This window comes from Nomia melanderi, chromosome 13 (genome assembly GCF_051020985.1).
Source record: "Nomia melanderi isolate GNS246 chromosome 13, iyNomMela1, whole genome shotgun sequence".
Taxonomy (NCBI): domain Eukaryota; kingdom Metazoa; phylum Arthropoda; class Insecta; order Hymenoptera; family Halictidae; genus Nomia; species Nomia melanderi.
In genome coordinates this window covers 831401-853085 of record NC_135011.1, presented here as the reverse complement: position 1 = coordinate 853085, position 21685 = coordinate 831401, and the positions used below count along the sequence as shown (strand labels likewise).

The window sequence follows — 21685 nt, the reverse complement described above, 5'->3', positions numbered from 1 at the left end:
TATTTTCCTTAGTGCAAAATTTGTATGTGTGAAAAATCTAATAATTATAGGGTAGTTTCTTTGATTCATTGAAATATCTAATATTATTCCTGGTGCAATATTGGAGCCTAGAGTTCAAAGGGTTAAATTTAAATTCAAATCAATTCAAACGTTTCAGATATGAGACGTAAGATTTGAAATTTTCAGTTTGAAATGCAGGGAACGCTCGTGTTCCTTCCATCTCGCATTAATCTGCCTCAGACCGAGAGCCAGGTGCAAACCGAATGATTTTTCATTGGCAATAACACACAATGCTGTTCCAGCTCCGATTAACTGCACGCACCGGGTGTAATCCAGAAATAACCGAAACGACATTGACGCGTGCCAAGCAAAGCAAAAGCCTGAATCGAAGATCCGCGCGGTGCCGGCGCGAGAACCGGGAAACCCGAAAAAATTTGTGTCGCGATGACGGCGCGAGTGCCGCCGCAACGTTTATTTACAAACAAGTCGACGATATTTTCGTGGCTGATGCGCCGGAATTAGCTCGACCGAGTTGAGGGCGCGCCCGAGGCCTCCGAGGATCCAAAATGGAAACGCAATCGAGCTGGAACGGCTTTTGGAGCCGTTAGAACCGTCGCCATCTTGACATTTCTATTTTACGCGACCCATTCATTTTCTGAGACGATTAATTTATAAATGTAGATCATATCCTCTTTTAGATGCACACAAATTTAATTACATTAGACGTGGAATGACTTATTCAACACGTTCTTGGCTTTCCTCTTTCTTATTTTGAAACTATTAGCTCCTAAACATAAACAAATTTAATTAAATAACACGTGGAAAGATTTATTGAATACGTTCTACGATTTCTTTTCTCCTTCTCTCTTAATTTAAAGGATTAGCTCCTGAACGTAGAGAAATTTAATTAAATAAGTGGAAAGACCTGGCATGGAAATTACAGAAAGTAAAGAATTGAGTCCTTATTTAATATACCAAACATGTTCCAATGTTTTAGGAAGGTTTCATTCGTTAGCATACACCAGTAATAATTGTTTCAACTCTGAAGTCGAATAAAATTCGGAATTCAAGTACGCTTCTCAGTTCTCTTCAACGGTTCACTCTTTAGAGAAGGAACACTCCGAACGAACCGCTCTTTTTTTAGAGCCGTGTGTAACCGCGGTATTTTCGAGAATGAACTCGTTATTGCCAGACCGAACGCGAAAAGAAACGCGTATTAATGTCCCGGGAACTTGGCAACAGCGGGGGATCCGTGGGAAACTCTAAATTTCGCCGTCTTTCTCCGCCCTTGCGCGCGACATTGTCTAGGAAATCGTGGACAGGTTTCAGTAACGTGTAACGCACGGTTAATAGAAAATAGCAGCGCTGCCTCTTTATTCCGTACAGTTATGTATATGTTGACCGGTAGACGGTGGACTCGATGCGTTCGCGACGAACACGAACGCGTGGGATACAGAATACAGAGTAAAATATATTTGTAACGCACGTTAGTCCTAATAAATATCCACGACGATCGCGAATATCGTTGCGTTATTTTCTTATTGAAATTGCTGAGCGAGGAGACACGTTTCCACCGATTCTCCTCGCTTCGCTTTGGCAATGTTCTACTCTCGTTTCCTTCCATTCGTTGCTCTTCCGAATCGTAGAGAATCGCAACTGTTCCGCGGAGAGTCGACGCTGAAACTACCGAGCGGTTCAATTGACTTTTGAAAATTTTATAGGAACTCCAAGAGCGCGTCTGTTCAGACTTCGATTTGCAATTCAATCTGCGCAGTGCCGAATGAATTTCTTTGATAATTTCTCAGAGAAACGTTTGCTACCTTTCTGATAATTGCAAGAAGACATCGGGCATGGGTCGTTTGAGCCGTCTTAGTTTTAGCGTTAACGCGTTCCGGCTAATTTTCAGAGAACTGAAGATGGCAATTTTCACTGAGGTCAACTTGGGTCGCTATACATAGAGAAACTCAGATATGTAATGTATTTTAAATAGACAATCGATTCGAATGAGATTTTATATTCTTTTCGATGCTGCAATTAGCGAAGTTGAATAGCTGAGTGTCTTTATAAAAACGTTAGCGGTACGCAGTGTTAAGATCAGAGGAACCGCGAGATTCTCTGCGAGATGACAAATGCATCGTTGGCACCTCGCGTTTGTCTGATGTCTCAATTGATTATAAAATGTCACGCGAGTTGAAAGATTCATCTTGTATCTAAGCATACCTTGAGAGACATCGGTGCTCGGTTGTATAAATAATATTCGAGTGTAATTATAATAGTGTGCGAGTCGTGTGTGATCATTGTACGTGTCTGTACGTGTGCTTGAGTGTATGTGTGTGTGAGTAGTGTAGACAATGTGAACGTGTACTGTGTATACATAGAATCTCGCAGTTGCTCGTACAGAGGAAATAAATAATTTTACAATAATATTACAGTTACTGTGTTGAGTAGTTTGCTGAACAACTAGACTGCGGATCTCTGTGCAATTATAGATTAATCGACGGACCAATCTTCCCTAATTATTCACTCATCAATGGACCAGTAATTAGAGATACTGTTAACACTGAACATAGATTTCTCTGTAAAGATTGACACTAAAACTACCGAGCAGTTCAATTGACTTTTGAAATTTTATAGAAACTCAGTGCATCTGTTCAGACTTTGATTTACAATTCAATTTGCTACATGAGTTTCTTTAATAATTTCTCAGAGAAATTTGTTATAATAATTGCAACAAGAAGACATCAGTCATTTGACACGTCTGGTAGTTTTAGTGTTGATGACACTCAAGTTTTTCTGTAGTTCTTTAGAATCATTCTATTGAAGAAACAATACATTGCGGTCCTCGAACGCATAAAATCCACAGTCTACCTAGAACGACCGTCGTTGTCGAGGGAAATGTTTACATGTGTCTAGTGTTACCGAATCCACCGTGGCCAGCTTGGCTGGCGCCTTTATTGAAGCCCATTTGCAAATTCAGTTGGCCCTCGCTCGCCCGAAGCTGATCCTCGGTGAACGTTCGCTTGTTTTCTTCGGCCATCTTCGGTCCTAAGCCTGGCCCGTTGTACTCAGGGTGTTTCTGCGTCTAGATAAAGGAACAGCCAATTAGTATCACATTCATTACTAATATTACAATCAAACAAGTATTAAGAGCCTAATCATAAAAGTTAAATTACACTCAATTACAGAATTGATTGATTGATGTAAAAGAAATTCATGTAAACAAACTATACTCATAGAACAATAGAAAATTTCGATAGTTGTAGGTCAAACAAATCGTGTAAAACAAGAATAATTTGTCCTGAATCAAAATCTAGAAAGATTGAGTGTCAACCTCTAAGCTTAGAGTTTATAATATTGACCACTGCTAATTTCGACAGTTGTACCAGACACTTACAATCCTGCCAAGAGCATAAAGACACAGTGTAACTTGTGGGATGTTGCGTCTCTCGAAGAGGTCAGCCGTCTGGAAGATCTCTTCCTGTGGGACTCCGTAGTTCTTGATGGCCGCTTGGAATCTATCCAACAGTGTCACATTATCTTCTGGCAAATCGATTCTGTTCAAATCAACGCTTCAGTGTCATCGCTACTTTACCTCTGAATATTTTCCATCAGCTGGAAGTTGGTTCCTCTTTCCTGGATCTTCTTCACCGATCCTGGTGCGAGTTTGTTGATGAGTTTGCACAGGACGACACCATCCTTCAGTATGTCCTCGTAGTTGCCAGGCGGAAGCTTCTCGCCGAGGACAGCCTCGATCCAGGCCATCACCTCGGTTTCCTGTTCCTTGTTGCGCGCCTGGAAACATGGAGCGTTTGCATTACTTTGCGTCATTATTAATACTACAACTAGTAACTGGAGACTTATATTCTAATTTTTAAAGGAACTTAGTGATACTAAGTAACTTAGTAAAGTTCTGAAAACTAGAACATATTCCTCGAGATTCGATGAGTCCCATCTGCAACTAATTTTTATAGTATTCCCAGCGAAAATGAGAAATGCTATAACATTTCTTTTATTTTCCTTCTCAATGCAAAATTTGGATGCGTGGAAAATCGAATAATTTTAGGGTAGTTTCTTTAGGATTCATTAAAGTATTTAATATTATAACTGCTGCAATATTGGAGAGTTCAAAGGGTTAAATTTCTCGAAGCCTCAGAATCTCAATACTCGCAAACTAAACTTTCTAAAATTCCACGCTCTTTCTACTAGATCCAGTAGGAACGATAAAAATCGCTAACAAGAATAATGCTTCATCATCTTTATCTATGGATCTTTAATCTATTCCAATTTTAATCAATTCGAATATTCCAATGAAAGAATTAACACAAAAGCTCTCAAGGAAACAAGCAACCCAAATCGCCGAGCGAACGGAAAATCCAAGAAGCTGACGGAAGTCGGCGTCAGGAGCCGATGATCCAGCGGAGGCCTCGGCGATTTAAAAGTGTCTTCGAACGGAAATAGATCGCGACGGTGTTACGTTACCAGGCGCGAAACGCACGTCGAAAATAAAATACTGCGTGTCGGCGGCCGATCCTCGCTCGGCTTTTATTAAAAGCTGGCAAGGAACCGCGGCAGCGTTCACTCGGGCCACCTGTTTCCGTGCCGTGTGAACCCCGCGGAGGCTGTTTCCCGGTTTCTGCTAGGATCCGGCGAGTTCTGGCGTCGCTTGGCAGCCCGACAGCGATCGCGCGTCCCCTTTTCCCATTCAGACCGCGCGAATCGCCTCGATTTCGGCCCGTCGACCAGCGGCCGAGGGAAACGCGTTAACGAGCCGTCGTCGCGCCGCTCGAGTTTTGCCCTACCGAACATCTTCCTCGGCTAGAAGCTCGGGAATCTCGAGGAAGAGCGACTCGAGCCGCGTTAATGTAAGCAATTTATTCCAATCATTTCCCCGCTGATTTACGAGCGTGCCGGCCGAATGCCGACCGACGCAAATGAAACCTGGCATTCCGCTCCGCACGCGATAGATCAGTATTTATAGGAGCAGCCTCGATAGATCTCGCGATGGACTTCTCTGTATTTGTGGTTCTTGATTGCAATGTGGATGTATTATATTTTGATGGAGTCAGTCGGTGAGATGGTTGTGATGTGCTTTCAATTGTTTTTGGTATGAGAAGATAATGAGAAGCTAATGAGGTTAAATCTAGAGAAGAAAAATTGAGGAAAGTAATGTTTTGGATGATTGTTCTATGAGATATTCGAAAGTTATTAAAAGAAAGAGTTTCTAACTTAGGAAAACGAGACGAGTAAATTGTTGAGTAATTGAGAATGTTACTGATTCCATTAAAATTTCAAGATTGAACATTGTTTTCGCTGCGAGAAGCTAATGAGAAGCTAATGAAATTAAACCGAGAGAAGAAAAATTGAGGAAAGTAATGTTTTGGATGATTGTTCTACGAGATATTCGAAAGTTATTAAAAAAAGGGTTTCTAATTTAGAAAAACAAAGAGAAGAGTAAATTCTTGAATAATAGAGAATGTTAGAAATTGTTGAAAATTGTTGGAAACTGTTGAAAATTGGAATTAACCGCGTTGGCTTCCAAGCGACTCGTCTGTCTGTCCTCCTCTAACGCGTACGCTTTCGCGAGTAGATTTCGTTTCAGTTAGGTGCCAATGATATTTATGATGTAATGGTTCTTTTGGGAACAGTGGGCCGCCTCTTGCCGGTTCGAAGCTATGTAACTCGTTCGAGGAAACGATTCTTAGACGTTCGCTTCGGTGTTCTAGTCCGCGGATACCTGGATAGAGTCGGAAAGATCTCCAGAGCCCGCCTGCGAAGTGTCGAACCTTTGGAAGCAACGTGTTCCTCGGCGAACCCTCGCTCTCGAGATATATTTTAAGCTCGGTAATCAAGAGGAGCGGCGTTTTCGGGACTCGGTACCCCTATCCGTCGAGGACACTCGCCGAACCGACCGTGGAAATTCGAGCGCGTCGTTAACGCGTGATTAGCAAATTGCAGCGCGTTCTTCGCGGTTAATTAGCAATCTCGGACGCGTAGTTGATGGACAATTGACAGATTTCAACGCGTTATTAAGTAACGAATAAGTAATGAATTTTAATTGACAATCTCGAACGCGTTGTTGATGGGTAATTGACAAATATCAATGCGTAGAGCACAATCGACAAATTGAAAAATGAAACGCGTCGTTAACGCGTGATTAGCAAATTGCAGCGCGTTCTGTATGGTTAATTAGCAATTTTGGATGCGTTGTTGATGGACAATTGACAGATTTCAACGCGTTATTAAGTAACGAATAAGTAATGAATTTTAATTGACAATTTCGAACACGTTGTCGATGGGTACCCAACAGATTTCAACGCGTCGTTCATGGTTAGTTGACTTTCGAACGCGTTATTAATGGATAATTAACAAATTCCAACGCGTAGAGCACAATGAAATTGAAGCGCGTTAACGAGGCGTCAATAATTCCCAAATGATCGCGATTCCACGGAGAAAACAAAATCGAGCGAAACCCAGAATCTCCGGAGCATGTTCCAGCCGTCCTCGGTTTTCTCTTACATCGCGTTCCTCCTCTATTACATCTCCGTCCTGCTCTTCATCATGCTAATCACCGCGATATACATGTTATATTATTTCCCAGTGTCCCTGTTTTAACGTGCAACCGCGTCGGCCTCAACCACAGTCGCATTTCCACCCGAAACGATCGAAAACGCTGGAAAAACGCGCAGTCGTTCTCGCGCGAGCGCATCGGCGAGAGCACGGACGGACATTACGCAACAGTATTTATCTTGGAGTATAAATACGCGTCAAACTCGATCGCAGTTACAAATCGCCGGGATTCCCGTCCCGATCACGTAGACGCGGCCGCGAAACTAAAAGCGGACCGCGGGAAATCGGCGGAAACGCGGCGTCCGAAGCGAACCACCGCTTGAAATTTCTTTGAAATTTTCTTAAAATGTCATCGAGATTTTCTCCTTTGTCACGAATAAACCTCTCGCTATCCTATAACATCGCATAAAACGTTGTTTCACCGGTTCACCGACGAACACACGCAATCTATCTACAATCTCTAGTGAAAATTCAGTTTCCCGAATGTCGAATCGCTTCGATACATTCGGCAGTTGCTACTTAATCCATTCGAGAGATTGCACCGTGTGCAACTGATTTCCGAGGCTATAGTAATATATATAATAATGATGAGCATTTATGTTATTCTGAGTAAAGTAGTTGAGATAAAACTTTCTTTGAATTAATAAAGTATAGAAACAAAATAAACATACCAACAATAAGAGAATTGAGTTTCTATGACTATCGTCTAGAGATTTGAAGAAACTTAATTGGAAAACCCCGTGACAGAATTTCGAGACCGATTGCACCGTGTTCGAGAAAAATCAGCGTCTCGAATGGGTTAAGGGTTGAGAACGCAAGTTGACGTAACGGCGCCGGTTCCCGTGCTTTCTACCTGTTTCCCTCGTGTCAAGATTAATCCAGAGACTTGGGAAAACCGCCAAAACGAAATAGACCAAGGTCTACCGTAATTAGGATGCTACGAATAACCGCGGGTTCCGCGGCGCATCGCGATCGAACATTCGTTAACCTTTCGGCTACCCGCTGCAGCTTCTACGAATGTCATCGACACGCCGCGTTTCCAACGGTACCCACTTCTCGTCAACGACGACTATTGTCTGGGCTAACTTGCACAGTGCACCTATCAGTCTCGAATCGCAGTGATACACTTATTGTTAGAGCTATCTTCGCGAGTTGCAGCCAAAAAGTTGACACATTGCGCGCCGATACTGTGGAATCATTAATGCAACATTTTAGATACATAAAACAAATCCAAAGTATTAACCAGTTAACTGACGAGTATACGTCATCGTAAAGCTTGACACGATACTAACTCTTTCAGTGAATTCTTTAACACTAGAACTACCGTAACAGTCAAAATGACTGGTTTCGATTTTTTTGTTTATTATTGATATCTTCGAAGCGTTGAATATTCGAAATGATTTTGAAAACAAATAGTTTCATTTGAGTACTATAATGAGTGTCTGAAGGAACTGAAAATAGTCTATTGTTACAATTTTTATAGGAATTGCATATTAATCGTATTAAATGCTCGGTAGTTCTAGTGTTAATAACATGTACTTAATTAAAAACTCGAATTCCTATTTCTCCAGTTAGAAGTTTCAATTTGATTGATGTTTCGAAAATGTATCAATAATCTACGTGTCTACTAGCTGAATTTCATCCGGCGTGCAATAACTTATCGTTCGCTGATCGTATCATATGCAATATTTCGCGCGATCGATCGACGCGATCTCTGGTAAATTAGAAATTTCAATTCGATCGATATTTTGAAAATATGCAATATTTCGCGCGATCGATCGACGCGATCTCTCTCCTAAGTTAAAAATCTCAATTCGATCGATATTTTGAAAATACGCAATATCTCGCGCGTCCGATCGACGCGATCTCTCAAACAGCGATTCCTCCTCGACACGTACCGGCATCCTGTTCGACTGTCTTCCGACGATCCGATCGACTCGACCACCGCGCGACACAGGCTAATAACTCCGGCGAAGGGGACAGCGACTTTTGAACGATGACGCCGACCAGAGACTAAGTCGGACGCCGTGCGTCGCGACGCTATATGCCGGCCTCCCCTCCGCCGCGTCCTTTCCGCCGACATTCAGGAACGAATAATTTTTGGCCGGCTGCCCGATGGGTATTCCCACACCCCCGCGCGCCCTCCGCTGCCAGATCTTGACACTGCGCCCCTATTTACACGACAACAACGCGCCCGTTACATCTGTAACAACCGATTTGGCCGGCCGCGCTCAGTCCTCGCGATCCTCTTCTTCTCCGGATACAGGCTTCGAGCCGGTTGGACGTGGATTCCTGAATGAACTGCGCTCGTCGGACTCATTCATGACGATCGGTGAATGGGATTCGATGCCTGGGAACATGATTTATAATGTTATTTGCCGTACAATCATGTGTGAGACTCGTGATGAAGATTTCTAGACTAATTTAGCAATTGATGTTATTACCCACGGATCAAAGCAATTATTTTCCTATCGTTGTATTATCTTCAAATAAAATTTCCACTTGAAGTAGAGTGGACAGTTTTGTTGCATTATCTTTCTAATTGTTGATAGTAAAATGGTACGCCAAGGGGTTAACAGTTAAACTGAGTTGGATAGGATTTTTGAAACTTCTTTGTAGAAACTTTAAGATGTCTGTTGAGAATTTACTTACTTCAGTTTGTGTTGTTGAATTGATTCCTTTGATAATTTCTCAGAGAAACGTCTATTGTATTTATCTATGTCCATGTAAAATAGAGAGGAAATTCTTTGCAGACTTTGCCAGGTCTCTGAATTCATTTCCAGTGTAAGAGGTTGAGGAATGAGTCGAGTAGTTGAGAATTGTAGGTTGAACGCAAAGCCTGTCGAGGTTCGAAGACCCTTTCATCGTAACGGCATAGCAATTTGGGTCGCGCGAGCTGGAGTTGCTTATTTTCGCGTCTCCCGGCTTCCCCTTCTTCCCCTTGACTCTTCCTTGCTGGAGTTCCTATCTTATTCCAGCTGCATAATCATACTTTTTTGGTGTATCGTGTACTTGCTGCAGTGAGGCCTAAAAAACCAACAGTTCACTCATTAATAATACAATAAGTAAAATTCACTTGTTAGCAATGTAATCAGTGAATATAACAAGTGAGTTCCAATCTCAATCCAGCAACATAATCATCATCTTCCAACCATATCTAATATTTCCTACACTCAAGATTCAAAGCCCCTTCCTGGAGTTTCCGGAAGCGTCTGGCCAGCTGTTCCGGAATGATCATTCACCTTGGAACTCGGTAACGAGTGGAAATCATCGAACCAGCCATCTAAGGAGCAGCCAACAGGCTGGACAGACTATTTAGGGGCCGTTGTATCACTGTCGATGACAATCCGTCGTTATTATACTCGGTGACGCGCGGCCCGCTCGATTTCCCGAAGCGGAAAACTTGGAACAAGTGGTGGGTGTGTTTCAGCGAGGATGAACGGGGCGGTTAATCGTTTCCGTGGACCGCGGCCAGATGAAAACGCCGATAAGCGAGGGCGTCGTAGTTTCTGGATTTTAGCCACTTCGAAGGGTGAGGCCACCGCCGAGTTTAGATCCCGTCAATCGACGCTGTTTCCAAGTTTATCGTAACCCGACGAAATCCTCTGGAGGCGATTCCGCTCGCCTGCTGCTCGAGTTATGTAACCGGAATTCGATCGATGGCGTCATCGATGCCATGGCTCTTCGTGGTTTTTCTGGATTCGGTTTCCAATCGGGATCAACAGCAACTGAACGGGGATTCCGATTAATCCTATGAACCTTTGACGATCGACAGAATTTTCTGGTGACAGAACTTGTCAAGGCAAATATATATATTGTCAAAGTTACTATAAGTGGTTTATAATATATGGTCAACCCTTTACTCGGAAGCTTTAGATTAGAAACATTCGACATTTTCGTATTTAGAAATACGTGACTTAAGAAACAAAGCTTTTACATAAGTATTTCACGTATCGATGCATTATACAGAAGTTAACCCTTTGAACTCTGTGCTCCAATATTGCACCAGTTATATTAAATATTTTAATGAATCAAAGAAAAGCATATTCCTCCTAAAATGCAAAGAAATGATAGCTACGAGGAAGATGGATTTACTAGATCACGTATAAATACTCCCAGAGTAGCTACTAACTTTTAGTAAAGATTACTTGGAGTTGCTGAGACATTGACAGTATCAGGAATTCCTCCAAGTGCAAAGGGTAGAACAAACATTATCCAAAGGAGGTTCTCCACCTGAACCGGTTAGAGGGATCTGTAATAATTCAAGACTCGTGTTATATCGTTGAAACCGTTGGTTCTGGCACGAAAGCAACAGGTGGCCTTTGCGATCGCAAAGGAAAGAACGGAGTAAAATGGAGTACTGGGCTGCGAGGCGTCGTTGCGTGCACATACTTAAACGGCCACCTCCTGGCTGCCTGTTCTCCTATTGCAGTGCATTTCCAGCAAATACTTAACCGATCTTTACTTGCGTTCAATTGCAAATACACCGTCCACGGTTGACGCGTGCGTCCTCAGGAAATCCTCAGAAAGTTCCGTACAATTGCTGTTATAAATAATCCTTGTGAAAGTTTGCTTCTCTGTTATAAATAATACTTGCGTAACTAAGATTGTTTACTTACTGTTGCTTAGTTTCATGTTAACAATTGTAACGCTGTTGCAATTAACGCTGGCAGCGTTATTTATATTTCATGTTTGGAGTAAATTGCATTTACATCTGTTTCATGTGATATTATGACACATGGTGCATTGTGCAATATTGAGTATTATTTGTTTGTAAAGATGATGTATCTTGTTTAATAAAATATTGCAACTATGAAGTTTGTTGCTGAGAGATATGCTGGTAGAATGGGTTGAATCGGCGATAGGATCTAGTCCTCTAGTTGGCGAGCCAGCTGCTAGATGGCGGGTAGGATGAGAGATTTCTCGCAACTGAAAGATGACGGCAACGTTATTAGTAGGACGGGGAGAGATGTACTCTTCAGCTTTGCGCAGTGGCGATATCGTAACCAATGAGGTTCTACCGAGGTGCGATTATTGCTAGTTGAAAACTTTTACCAATACCCCGCCATGACGATGTGAAATACCATCGGCTACGGCAATTTTTGAAAGTTTCTACGGAAACTGATAATCTTATATCAAACAAATGATCTTAATTCCTCTAACTTTTTAAAACTTTTTAAAGCATTGGAATTTATTCTATCTACTGTTAAATTGATAATATAATTTAGATACTATTTTTACCAATTTATATATAAAATTGCTTGCGATTTTGAGTTTGATTAAAATGAAGTAGAAAACGTTTGAAGTATACCTTGCGAGTGCTTGCTCAGTTAATGATTAAAGTTGTTAATCCAGTTAGTTAATTGAACCGGTTCCTCCAGTTCCCAAAATAAACGATAACGGCCACGTGTGCGAGGGGAACCACCCAAGCTTGAGAACAGGATTTATTTTCGACCGGCATATCTAAATAGACCCTATCCATCTTGAGAGATACCAACGGTCGTTAATCACTTCAGGGATTCTATTAAAATAGTCCCTTTAATCTTGCAGGTTGCTGGTAAGAGGGAGGCTAGCCAGGAGGCTGAAGCACAGCACTGGATAGAGACGGTTGTTGGGGAGAGGTTTCCACCAGGTAAGACCCCTAAAAAATATGTTGAAGTAAATGTTTCTCATAGTGTTCATCTTCGAGTTAACTTTGTCTGAAGATTAGACATCGTGGAAGAGAAATCTGATAGCTTACTTGTCAATAGTAACCCTTTGATATCTAAAAAATATACTGATATCAATATTTCTCATATTGTTCATCTTCTAGTTAACTTTGTCTGAAGATTAGACACTGTAGAAGAGAAGTCTGATAGCTTACTTGTCAACAGTAACTCTTTGACACCTAAAAAATATACTGAAATTAATATTTCTCATATTGTTCATCTTCTAGTTAATTTTGTCTGAAGATTAGACACTGTAGAAGACAAACCTAATAGCTTACTCATCAACAGTAACTCTTTTACACCTAAAAATTATACTGAAATCAACATTTCTCATAGTGTTCATCTTCAAATTAACTTTGTCTGAATATTGGATGCTATAAAAGAGAAATCTGATAGCATACTCAACAGTAACCTTTTGCCATAAAAAGGCGTTCCCTGTTGTATTCGCGAATGGTTACCATGCACGTTCCACCGGTGAAACGAGCGAGCAACACTGATACTGAACCTCGCCGCGTCGAATCGCAAGGATACACGAGGCGACGCGCTTGATTGAACTTTACCGATGACACTACTCCCTTGATATACGCGCTCGGATGCATGAGCTCCTGTTCTGCGGAGGTGGTGCGGTTCGAAAAGCGTATCAATATCACCACCCCCGTGCGGGAACGGTACGACACGCGATGCGTCCTCCGGAACCCTATAATTCCCGGGTACGAATGTCAGGCCGCGTGACGTCGCAAAGGTTAAGCTTGTTGGCTGGGTCAGTTTTCTGAGCGCTGTCCGCGCGTACAAAATGGCGGACGATTACCAAGCCGTTCGATAAGTACGCATGCATCTATATACCTTGTGTCATTCAATATTCTCAATTTAATCATGATTCCTCGTTGTCCAAACGTCTCTGTTGCGCTAAAAATTAAATAAGATTAGTTTTCCGTGTGTACAAAATGGCGGACGATACTTAAGGCGTTATATATTTGCATACCTTATGTGCCATTTGATATTCTCAATTTAATCATCAATACTTGCTCTCCAAAAGTCTCTGTTCCGCTAAAAATGAAACAAAGGATATTTCCTGAGTATTTGAACCATATCAAAGACAGATCTAATAATATTAACCCTTTGCAGTCGAGAGGCGACTCCCAGTCACCACTAGATTTGTTACATCAAAGTTCTAGTCTTATACATATTGAAATATTGTAATACTGTGTTAACACGTTATATATCTAAATCATTTGATTGAATTGCATTGTTATTGTTACACGTATATTCAGTTGAAAGGCAGTAGATTATGCAGCGTTCTTTATAATATAGAAACGTTTTCATATAATCGTCGTTTCATTGAGTGAACTATAGTAACTCGATTTGCTCGGGGGTCACCGGTGACCCCCATGGCATTCAACGTTTTAAGCAGCAACCTGTTCCAAAGAACTCGAGGAGGTGGCAGGGGTTGAAGACCGCGGCGCGCAGGGTAGACGACCCGGCTCGCTAAGGGTAGTCGAACCCTCTGCCGAGGGATGTTCTCCTGCTGAAAGGCGCGCTTTGTTACGTCATTCGAGTCACCCTGTCGAACGGGGGAGCGGCCAGCAACCCCTACGCCGAACGTGCACCCCTGGTCCGAGAAATACGCCAGGCGTCGACGCAATCGTCGTGTTGAGCGCGTCGTTTCCGCGGTCCCGTTGCACAGGCGGATTCGGTTATTCTTACCTCGCCCGACGAGTCCGCCTTTCGCGGTCGGGTTCTGGACAATCCGCGACGAAGCGGGCACCGGAGACGTTCATTGGCCGATGATCGCGTCGCCGGACACGGGAAGAATTCTACCAAGAGGTTCGTTCTCGAGGAGAAAACCCGAAGATCCGCGCGCAGCTCCGCGCTCTGCTGACACCCTGGTCGAGTGGAGGGTGCAACGAAGGTGGCCAAAGGATGCGTCTTCCTCTGTCGCCCTTTTAATTAATCTCCGCGCACGATGCCAACCCTCAGCGGGGGGCGGTTCTCCTCGGCCACCGCGGAAACTTCCTTGGCGAAGTGCGAGCCTGGTATTAACCGATTCAGAGCGCACCTGTCACTGGCTCACCGTTCCACCTAATAGGTTGGAATGTTCATTAAGTATTTCTCGGGGTCACTTCAGATTTTCAAGTGGTTTCTCGGTTTTAGCTTTTGAACTCTGTAGGCTTCAATATTACACCAGTTGTAATATTGAATATTTCAATGAATTTTAAGAAAATTATCTTAGGATTATTAGATCTTGCAGATACAAAGTTCCTACTGAGAAGGAAATTAAAGGTCTAATCTTTGACTACTATCAAAATTGGTGGAGTTGCTGAGATATCACAAAATGTGGAGTGCTAAGTTAATAACTTTCCTGCATTGAATTCTGGACAGTTCCTGTAGTTTCATCATTGTTATTGGAGAAGTTGAACTGTCAGTTCACAAGCAGCTAAACTTGAAAAATAAGATAAAATCTCAAGTGACATTTGACCCTCAGTAGAAATAGATGAATTTTAAATACTTGGAAACATTTGTACCAATTACTTTGAAGAGATTAGAATCTCTAATTCAATTAAAATCATTTACCAATTCCTCGATTCAACTGAGATTGCTGGTAAACTATCTTAAGAAATCAAAGAAGTTCCGGTAGGTTAGAATGATCCTAATCGCATTTTGTTCACATTGTGTTCCGAGGCAGAGTCAAGGTTCTTCCATTAGATAATTCGATCCGCGATAGATGGGGCTCTAGTGGCGTGGCGTCGGCTCCGTCTAGCCTTAGAGTAGCTCCGCGCGATGATGCGAGCCGGGTATCCGAAGCTTTTGATGTTATTGACTCGTTTAAAATTGAACTTGGACTGGCGGCGTCCGATCGCCTCCGTCCACCCCCGCGATCGTCGCTGCCTCTCATAACGTGATTGGAATTCGACGTATTCCAGGATTCCCGAGTCTTTCGGTTGTGGATGTTAGCCTGTTCCTGGAAGCTCGCGAGGCATGCTGACACGATCCTCTTGTAACAGCGCATCCGACATTTTTTCTGGAGGTGGACACCGATCCTCTTCAATCTTAACAGCCACTGCAATTAATATTCAAATATACGTACTCCCTTGGACAATGCAAATAACATGATAGTTAACTTAGTGTGACCGCAATGGTGTTTAACAAGTGTTAGACTTAATGAGATTAAGATTAGATTTTTAGGTATTAAAAAGTGAAATGTGAATTTTAACAGCCACTGCGATTAATATTCAAATATACGTACTCGCTTGGACAATGCAAATAGCATGATAGTTAACTTAGTGTGACCGCAATGGTGTTTAACAAGTGTCAGACTTAATGAGATTGAGATTAGATTTTTAGGTATTGAAAAGTGAAATGTGAATTGTTAACGGTTGTGACTGTAGGATTGAGACTGTTCGTCGGCGATCACGTGGGAGAAGCTTCAGAGTTCAGGGTCTCGTTAAACGACGTTTAGCGGTTGGTCGCCGGCCGACGACGTGTATTGATTTAGCGTCATCTGTTCATCATGTTACGTCGTAAGGACGCCAACGTATCAGGGCCGCATACGAGGCTCCCGGATAGTCAAGTCACAAACATCGCATTGTGTCATTTCGTCGTCCCTCTTCCTCGCTCGCCCTTAACTTTCTCTAGGGAAAATCGATTGTTAAGCGGCTGCCACAGAGGATCGATCCGATAGTGGCTCTTCATCCCTGGGGACGCCATCTTGAACGGCAGCTGCATTCTGGAACGATTGATTTCGGTTGCAATCTCATTCCGGATAGAGAATTATACTCTTTTAAGTGGATCGAATACTTACTGCGATGAGGCCTGAGAAATAGTTCACTTATTAGCTGTATAATCAGTGAATGTAATGAGTTCCAATCTCATTACAGCTACATAATTATCCTCTTCCAACAGTATCATATACTTATTGCAATGAAGCCTAAGAAATCAACAGTTCATTTATTAATAATACAATAAAGTTCACTTATTAGCAATATAATGAGTGAATGTGATAATTGAGTTCCAATCTCATTACAGCTACATAATTATACTGTTCCAATTATATCATACTTATTGCAATGAGGTCTAAGAAACCAACAGTTCACTTACTAATATTACAATAAGTAAAGTTCACTTATTAGCAGTATGATGAGTGAATATAATAAATGAGTTCCAATCTCATTACAGCTACATAATTATACTGTTCCAATTATATCATACTTATTGCAATGAGGCCTCAGAAACCAACAGTTCACTTACTAATATTACAAGTAAAGTTCACTTATTAGCAGTATAATGAGTGAACATAATGAGTTCCAATCTCATTCCAGCATGATCATCTCCCAACTCTACCACTTACCACTATGAAACCTAAGAAACCAACCTTTCACTCGCATCATATCCCGCCAATCCAGACAATGTTGCGCACAGCAGGCTCGCGAGACCAGCCGGTACCTACACAAAGGTCTATCGATTTTTCCCTACCGTGATACAAAGTTACAGCACAGTAGCAACCAACCTAAAATAACATTCATCCATTAACAACCCGAATCTTCCATCAATTCCTCTGATTCATTCGTTGATTGATCAACATCCCTTACCCAACCGGAAGCGTACCAACCGTTCCTCGTTAAGAAAGCCCCTTAAAACTCAGGCGAAGCGTTCCTAGGAAGAGAAGTGTCAGTCATCCGTTCGTCACGGTGGCACAAGTAGCTTGCCAGCACCAGGGCATCAGCAGACGTTTGAGGGATTTATAGCTTTCCCGCCGCGTCGCCGTCCAACGTCGACCCGTCGACGCGCTCCGTCGAGCTTCCTCCCCCGGCGCCGGTGCTGCTCGCGGGGCGGCTGTCGAGCTGTCGAACGGCTCGTCACCAGACGTTGCGTGACGTCACGAAAGCTCGTAGTTACTAGGGTAGCAACGGCGGGCAGTAGATGAATTTATGGCTCGCTCACCGACGAGGGGGCACGCGCACACCCACCGGCGAGGACCTAAGAATTTTTCCTGCGCCGGAAAAAGTCGGGGTCCAATGACGACTCCGAGGAGAAGCCGCCGCGCTGCGTCAACGGATGTCAGTTGTCTGTCAAAGGGTCGTCAATGACGTCATTCTGAGACAAGCCTACCAGGATTACAGCCCCGAGGTAGATTTACGAGCGGCGCAACAGGTGGCTGCCCGCGGCTGTGTCCCGCTCGGGGGTGTGCTCGGGGGCGTGTTCTGCTCCTGTGATGGAGAGGAAATTACGGTTTTGTCTTTGGTAGATTTTGGGAGATTGCTTGAGGAGAATGGGCTGTTTGGAATAGGAGGAATTTGTTGAGACGGCTGCTGTTTGAAGGGTGAAATGTGTCATAGATTTGTGACGAGTGGGGTGAGTTGCGAATTGGGCTGGATACCTTGATTTAGAGATTCTTGAAGAAGGAGGATACCTTGATTTGAAGATCTTTGAAGAAGGAGGATACCTTAATTTGAAGATCCTTGAAGATGGAGGATACCTTAATTTAAAGAGATCTCTGAAGGGGGATACCTTAATTTAAAGAGATCTCTGAAGAAGGAGGATACCTTAATTTCAAGAGATCCTTGAAGAAGGAGGCAACCTTAACTTCAAGAGATTCCTGAAGTTCTGCTCCTGTGTTTAAAATATAACAACATACACCATGTTGCACCACCTGGAAGAGAATGGATTTGTTGTAAAGAAAGCTACTGTTAAAAAAATTAAAGTGAATACCTTAATTTCAAGAAGAGAAAATTTCTTCCCTGAGGAAGGAGGAAACGGTTCCTGAATATCTTGTTGTATAACTTCTGGAAAAATGAATCTATACAGAAATCTCCAGGGAAAGCAGCGGCGCAAACCATTGTAGAAATGGATGCTGTGCGCACATGGTCCCGCTCCCGCGAGACCTGTTGCTGACGCTCGTAAATTCATCCCGGGGATGTTGTCCTGGTGAAAACCGTGCATTTGACGTCTTTATGACATGAAACTGACGTTAAATCGATACCAGCCTGGGCAGGCGCACTCCTGGAAGACAGAATCCTTCCTTGTCATACAGTATCTGAAAGGATCAACGCATCTCATTAAAACATTACTCGTTCTACTTTTGCTCCCTGTAGGCAACCAATAATTACTAATTACTCCAGACACGATAATTCCATTGATACCACTGACAATACCAATTGAATCATTAGTACTTTAGAATATTTCTTTCTGTAAAGTACTAATTAATGACAGATTCCCTCAACTTCCAACTGACAAATTCCAATTACCTTTAATATCAAATATCCTCATTTTCCTTAGCACAAAATTTGGATGTGTGAAGAATCCAATAATTGCAGGGCAGTTTCTTTAAGATCCATTGAAATATCTAATATCATTCCTGGTGCAATATTCGAGCCTACAGAGTTCAAAGGGTTAACCCTTTGCCAGATGATTTGATGCAGCAAAACTATAAACATTGGTATTTACCATTAACCTTTGTATACTGCATCGATAGGTGAAATATTCAAATAAAATAGCTTTGGTACCTAATTTATATAGGTACTTCTTGTTAAATTCAATGTTGTCTACATCTAATTAGAAAGTATATATTAATCCAATCAGAAAGTACATATATAAATACTTCAAGTGAAAAACTGTCGAGTTCAAAGGGTTAATCTACGTCCTTTACAAAGGACCCTCTCGTTCATCGATTTCACGTCAAATCGCCGAGACATGACGACCGTGACGTGTCACCGTAACAGGGTCGTATCACCGGCAGAAATATCGCCGATCCGTCGATACGTATTGTCGCGGCTCGATATTTTTTCGTCGCGCGGCGCGCGGATACCGTGTATCGACGGGGCGGACGAAGACGGCGATAAGACACGTGACGTCTGGGAAATATCAGGCCAGCATCACAGGACGCTCCCGCGCGCCGGCGAGGACGAACGAAAGAAACCCGCCGAAGAAACTCTCGACAGGACACGCGTTCTTCGCGACAGCGTCCTGTAAGGCGGTCCTATCGATTTTCTGTCATCCTCTCGCGTTTACGACATCTCATCGCGATTCGAGGATACCAGGAACGTATCAGCACGTCATACAGCTGTGTTTACAGAGGTGTCCCGCGTTTTAGCTGGAGGCTGCACGCTGACGACGCTCGTAGCTCCCGGCTGCTCCCTGGATAGCGTGGAAAAGCGGAAGGTCTGCTCGGCTCGTTTGATTTGCGCGGTTCAGGGAGAATGATGTGGATCTGAAATATGAGATTTTTAGAGGAGGTGACTGAGAATAATTATTGTTGATAATAGGTAACTGATAATGAATGAGTTACTGATAAATTCATTTCATTAGTTAATTACTATTAATAATTGATTTGATACAGCAAAACTATGAAGTTGAATATTTAGTATTTTAAATTAAATTTTGTATCGCAATATGAAATACTTCAATAAAATAGCTTTGTTGCTTGGTTTCTCTGTGGAACATTGTTAGATTAGTTTCAAACAATGTCCTATTTATCTCATCAGAAAATGTTCAAATATTTCTACTGAAAAACTTCCTAGTTCAAAGAGTTAATAAGTTCTATAGTGAAATACTATTTTCATGGTTTCCGTGTTCATCAATGATGGTTGTTCATAAGACTACACTGGACTCAAGAATACAATTGTCCACGTGTTAATATCTTTGTTCCTTGCAAGCCAAGGATTCTCCTGAAAGTATTTCACTGTACTAGTTGCAAAACATTTAACACATTAAACTAGGCAAACTATTGAAACGAATGAAGCTAGAACAAGCTACTGAATCCCTAAATGTAATATCCTAGATTATAACTTTAACTAAGTATATATATAGAGCATTCATTCCAGTTTCTTTATAGAAAATACAGGATCACAGCTGTGACAAATACACGACACTAGCGAACGTGTTAATGATTTGTACAGCACCGGTTCCTGCGCGCGTTTCATTCAGAATTGACCGTTGTTCGCGACCGGCTATAGAAGCTTACCAGAGTCGATTTACTGCTAATTGAACAGAACTGGGCCAGCGTATCTGGAACTGATCGGCTGTCGATGGCTCGTCAATCGAGAATTCAAGCACACGACCAGTTTTGTACTAGGCAAACAGATTTTCGGGTAGGCGTACCGCGGCTCCCTCCATCGCAAAACCACGTGACACGTCGTCCTTGCAAGACCAGGGTAGTAGTATTTTGAACAGTAGCTCGCAGATCCGCTCCGTCCAAAAATGTCCCTGAACTATTAAACGAAGCCTGGTCAGCTTGTTACACTTAATATTGCGTTAACCTCTTGCTCTATCATATCAGAATTTAACAAACAAATATTCAGTTTGAAGGCGAATTACGTGTCTCTCCTTTGAATCTAGTAATATATCTCTTAACTTGAAAGCAATTTAGTAACATAGCGACACTAGTTTAAGTTAATCATCTAGGGTAATTGGTTCAGTGTTTCTGATCTTCAGCAGAACCACCGAATATTTCTTGAGAAAAATAGTCTCGAGTGCAAAGGGTTAATTAATTTGTCAACGCTTAGAGTAGTTGACATAGAATAACTGAAGGTTCTCGTTTTAAATAAATTATTGATAAAGTAGATGGATTACTGTTGAAAGAACTCATAAGGCTAGGGGTTAACGAGGTAATCATTCCTAATTGATCATCCAATGGAAAGAGACGTTTGTTACCGTAGATCTGCCAGTCGCTGTCATCGATGCTGCGGATCGCAATGATCCATATCCGTAGATCACGCGTTATCTTATGATCCGTGCGTACGCGCAGAGCAATCGGGACTACTCGAGGCTCGCTATGTTTTCTTAATAACTCCGCAACTTTCATATTCATAGATACTGCATATATTATCGTCGTTGCCTATCGCGCGACTACATAGAATGTAGCGCTCGCAGCTACGCTCGGAGGAAGACGCCGGCTTTCGCTCGGCGAGCACCGGGACCGTCGCTTTCGTCGCTGAAAATATGCAACGCGATACACTCATGAAATATCATGCATGAAATAATTTAGCGATAAATGTATTGTTTGCCTCCATTGACTTCAAGATGATTCTTCAATCCTGACCATTCCTGCTTCCATTTTTCAGTTAGTCAACTTCTCTGAGTACTGGAGAAACTGAATTGCAAGCCATCTGAAATCTCTGCACTCTTCAGACCTACAGAATTTCAAAAAGAATTAGCTGGGTAGTTCTAGTGTCAATTAAATAATATTCCAGTATTAATTCCACAGATTAACCCTTTGCGGACGAATGTCGCATTTTGAGGTCAAACTTCCATGTTTGGAGTATCCAGTTGTGAACATTAACACGTTCACTAGTGTCACATATTTGTGACAGCTGTGATCCTGTATTTTCTATGAAGAAAATGGAATGAATCCTCTATGGATATGCTTAGTCAAAGTTATAATCTAGAATATTACATTTAAGGATTCTAGCTTGTTC

At 42.3% G+C, this 21685-nt stretch overlaps 2 protein-coding genes, 3 long non-coding RNA genes and 1 other non-coding gene across 6 annotated transcripts in view; 2 read left to right on the top strand and 4 right to left on the bottom strand.

Moving 5' to 3' along the window:
- LOC116431374 (muscle-specific protein 20) overlaps positions 1-21685 on the top strand; it is a 28075-nt gene that overhangs the window by 1413 nt on the left and 4977 nt on the right. Inside the window, exon 2 of the mRNA XM_031986699.2 lies at positions 12118-12199. Coding sequence (XP_031842559.1) covers positions 12118-12199 — 82 coding nt within the window. The remainder of the gene's footprint in view (positions 1-12117; positions 12200-21685) is intronic.
- LOC116431375 (myophilin) lies at positions 1347-8634 on the bottom strand. Its single transcript, XM_031986700.2, has 4 exons — positions 8466-8634; positions 3593-3792; positions 3395-3515; positions 1347-3082 (listed from the first exon to the last, which is right to left on the bottom strand). The coding sequence occupies exons 1-4, from the start codon at positions 8469-8471 to the stop codon at positions 2900-2902; spliced, it is 510 nt and encodes a 169-aa protein (XP_031842560.1). The 5' UTR covers positions 8472-8634; the 3' UTR covers positions 1347-2899.
- LOC116431545 (U4 spliceosomal RNA) lies at positions 11548-11688 on the top strand. Its single transcript, XR_004235959.1, has one exon. It is a non-coding gene; the product is annotated as a U4 spliceosomal RNA (small nuclear RNA).
- LOC116431376 (uncharacterized) lies at positions 13258-15976 on the bottom strand. The gene is made up of 4 exons (XR_004235908.2): positions 15520-15976; positions 14805-15333; positions 13980-14714; positions 13258-13322 (listed from the first exon to the last, which is right to left on the bottom strand). It is a non-coding gene; the product is annotated as an uncharacterized LOC116431376 (long non-coding RNA).
- On the bottom strand, positions 16075-17155 carry LOC116431380 (uncharacterized). Its single transcript, XR_004235913.2, has 3 exons — positions 16862-17155; positions 16645-16779; positions 16075-16200 (listed from the first exon to the last, which is right to left on the bottom strand). It is a non-coding gene; the product is annotated as an uncharacterized LOC116431380 (long non-coding RNA).
- LOC116431379 (uncharacterized) lies at positions 19072-21532 on the bottom strand. The gene is made up of 3 exons (XR_004235912.2): positions 20922-21532; positions 20233-20479; positions 19072-19479 (listed from the first exon to the last, which is right to left on the bottom strand). It is a non-coding gene; the product is annotated as an uncharacterized LOC116431379 (long non-coding RNA).

What these genes read in the sequence shown, in the direction of transcription:
- LOC116431375 (XM_031986700.2), bottom strand. An exon ending in CTGATGGAAAATATTCAGAG is followed by an intron (nt 3,516 to 3,592) that starts GTAAAGTAGCGA and finishes ACTGTTGGATAG; the next exon opens with ATTCCAAGCGGCCATCAAGA. An exon ending in TTTATGCTCTTGGCAGGATT is followed by an intron (nt 3,083 to 3,394) that starts GTAAGTGTCTGG and finishes TCCTTTATCTAG; the next exon opens with ACGCAGAAACACCCTGAGTA.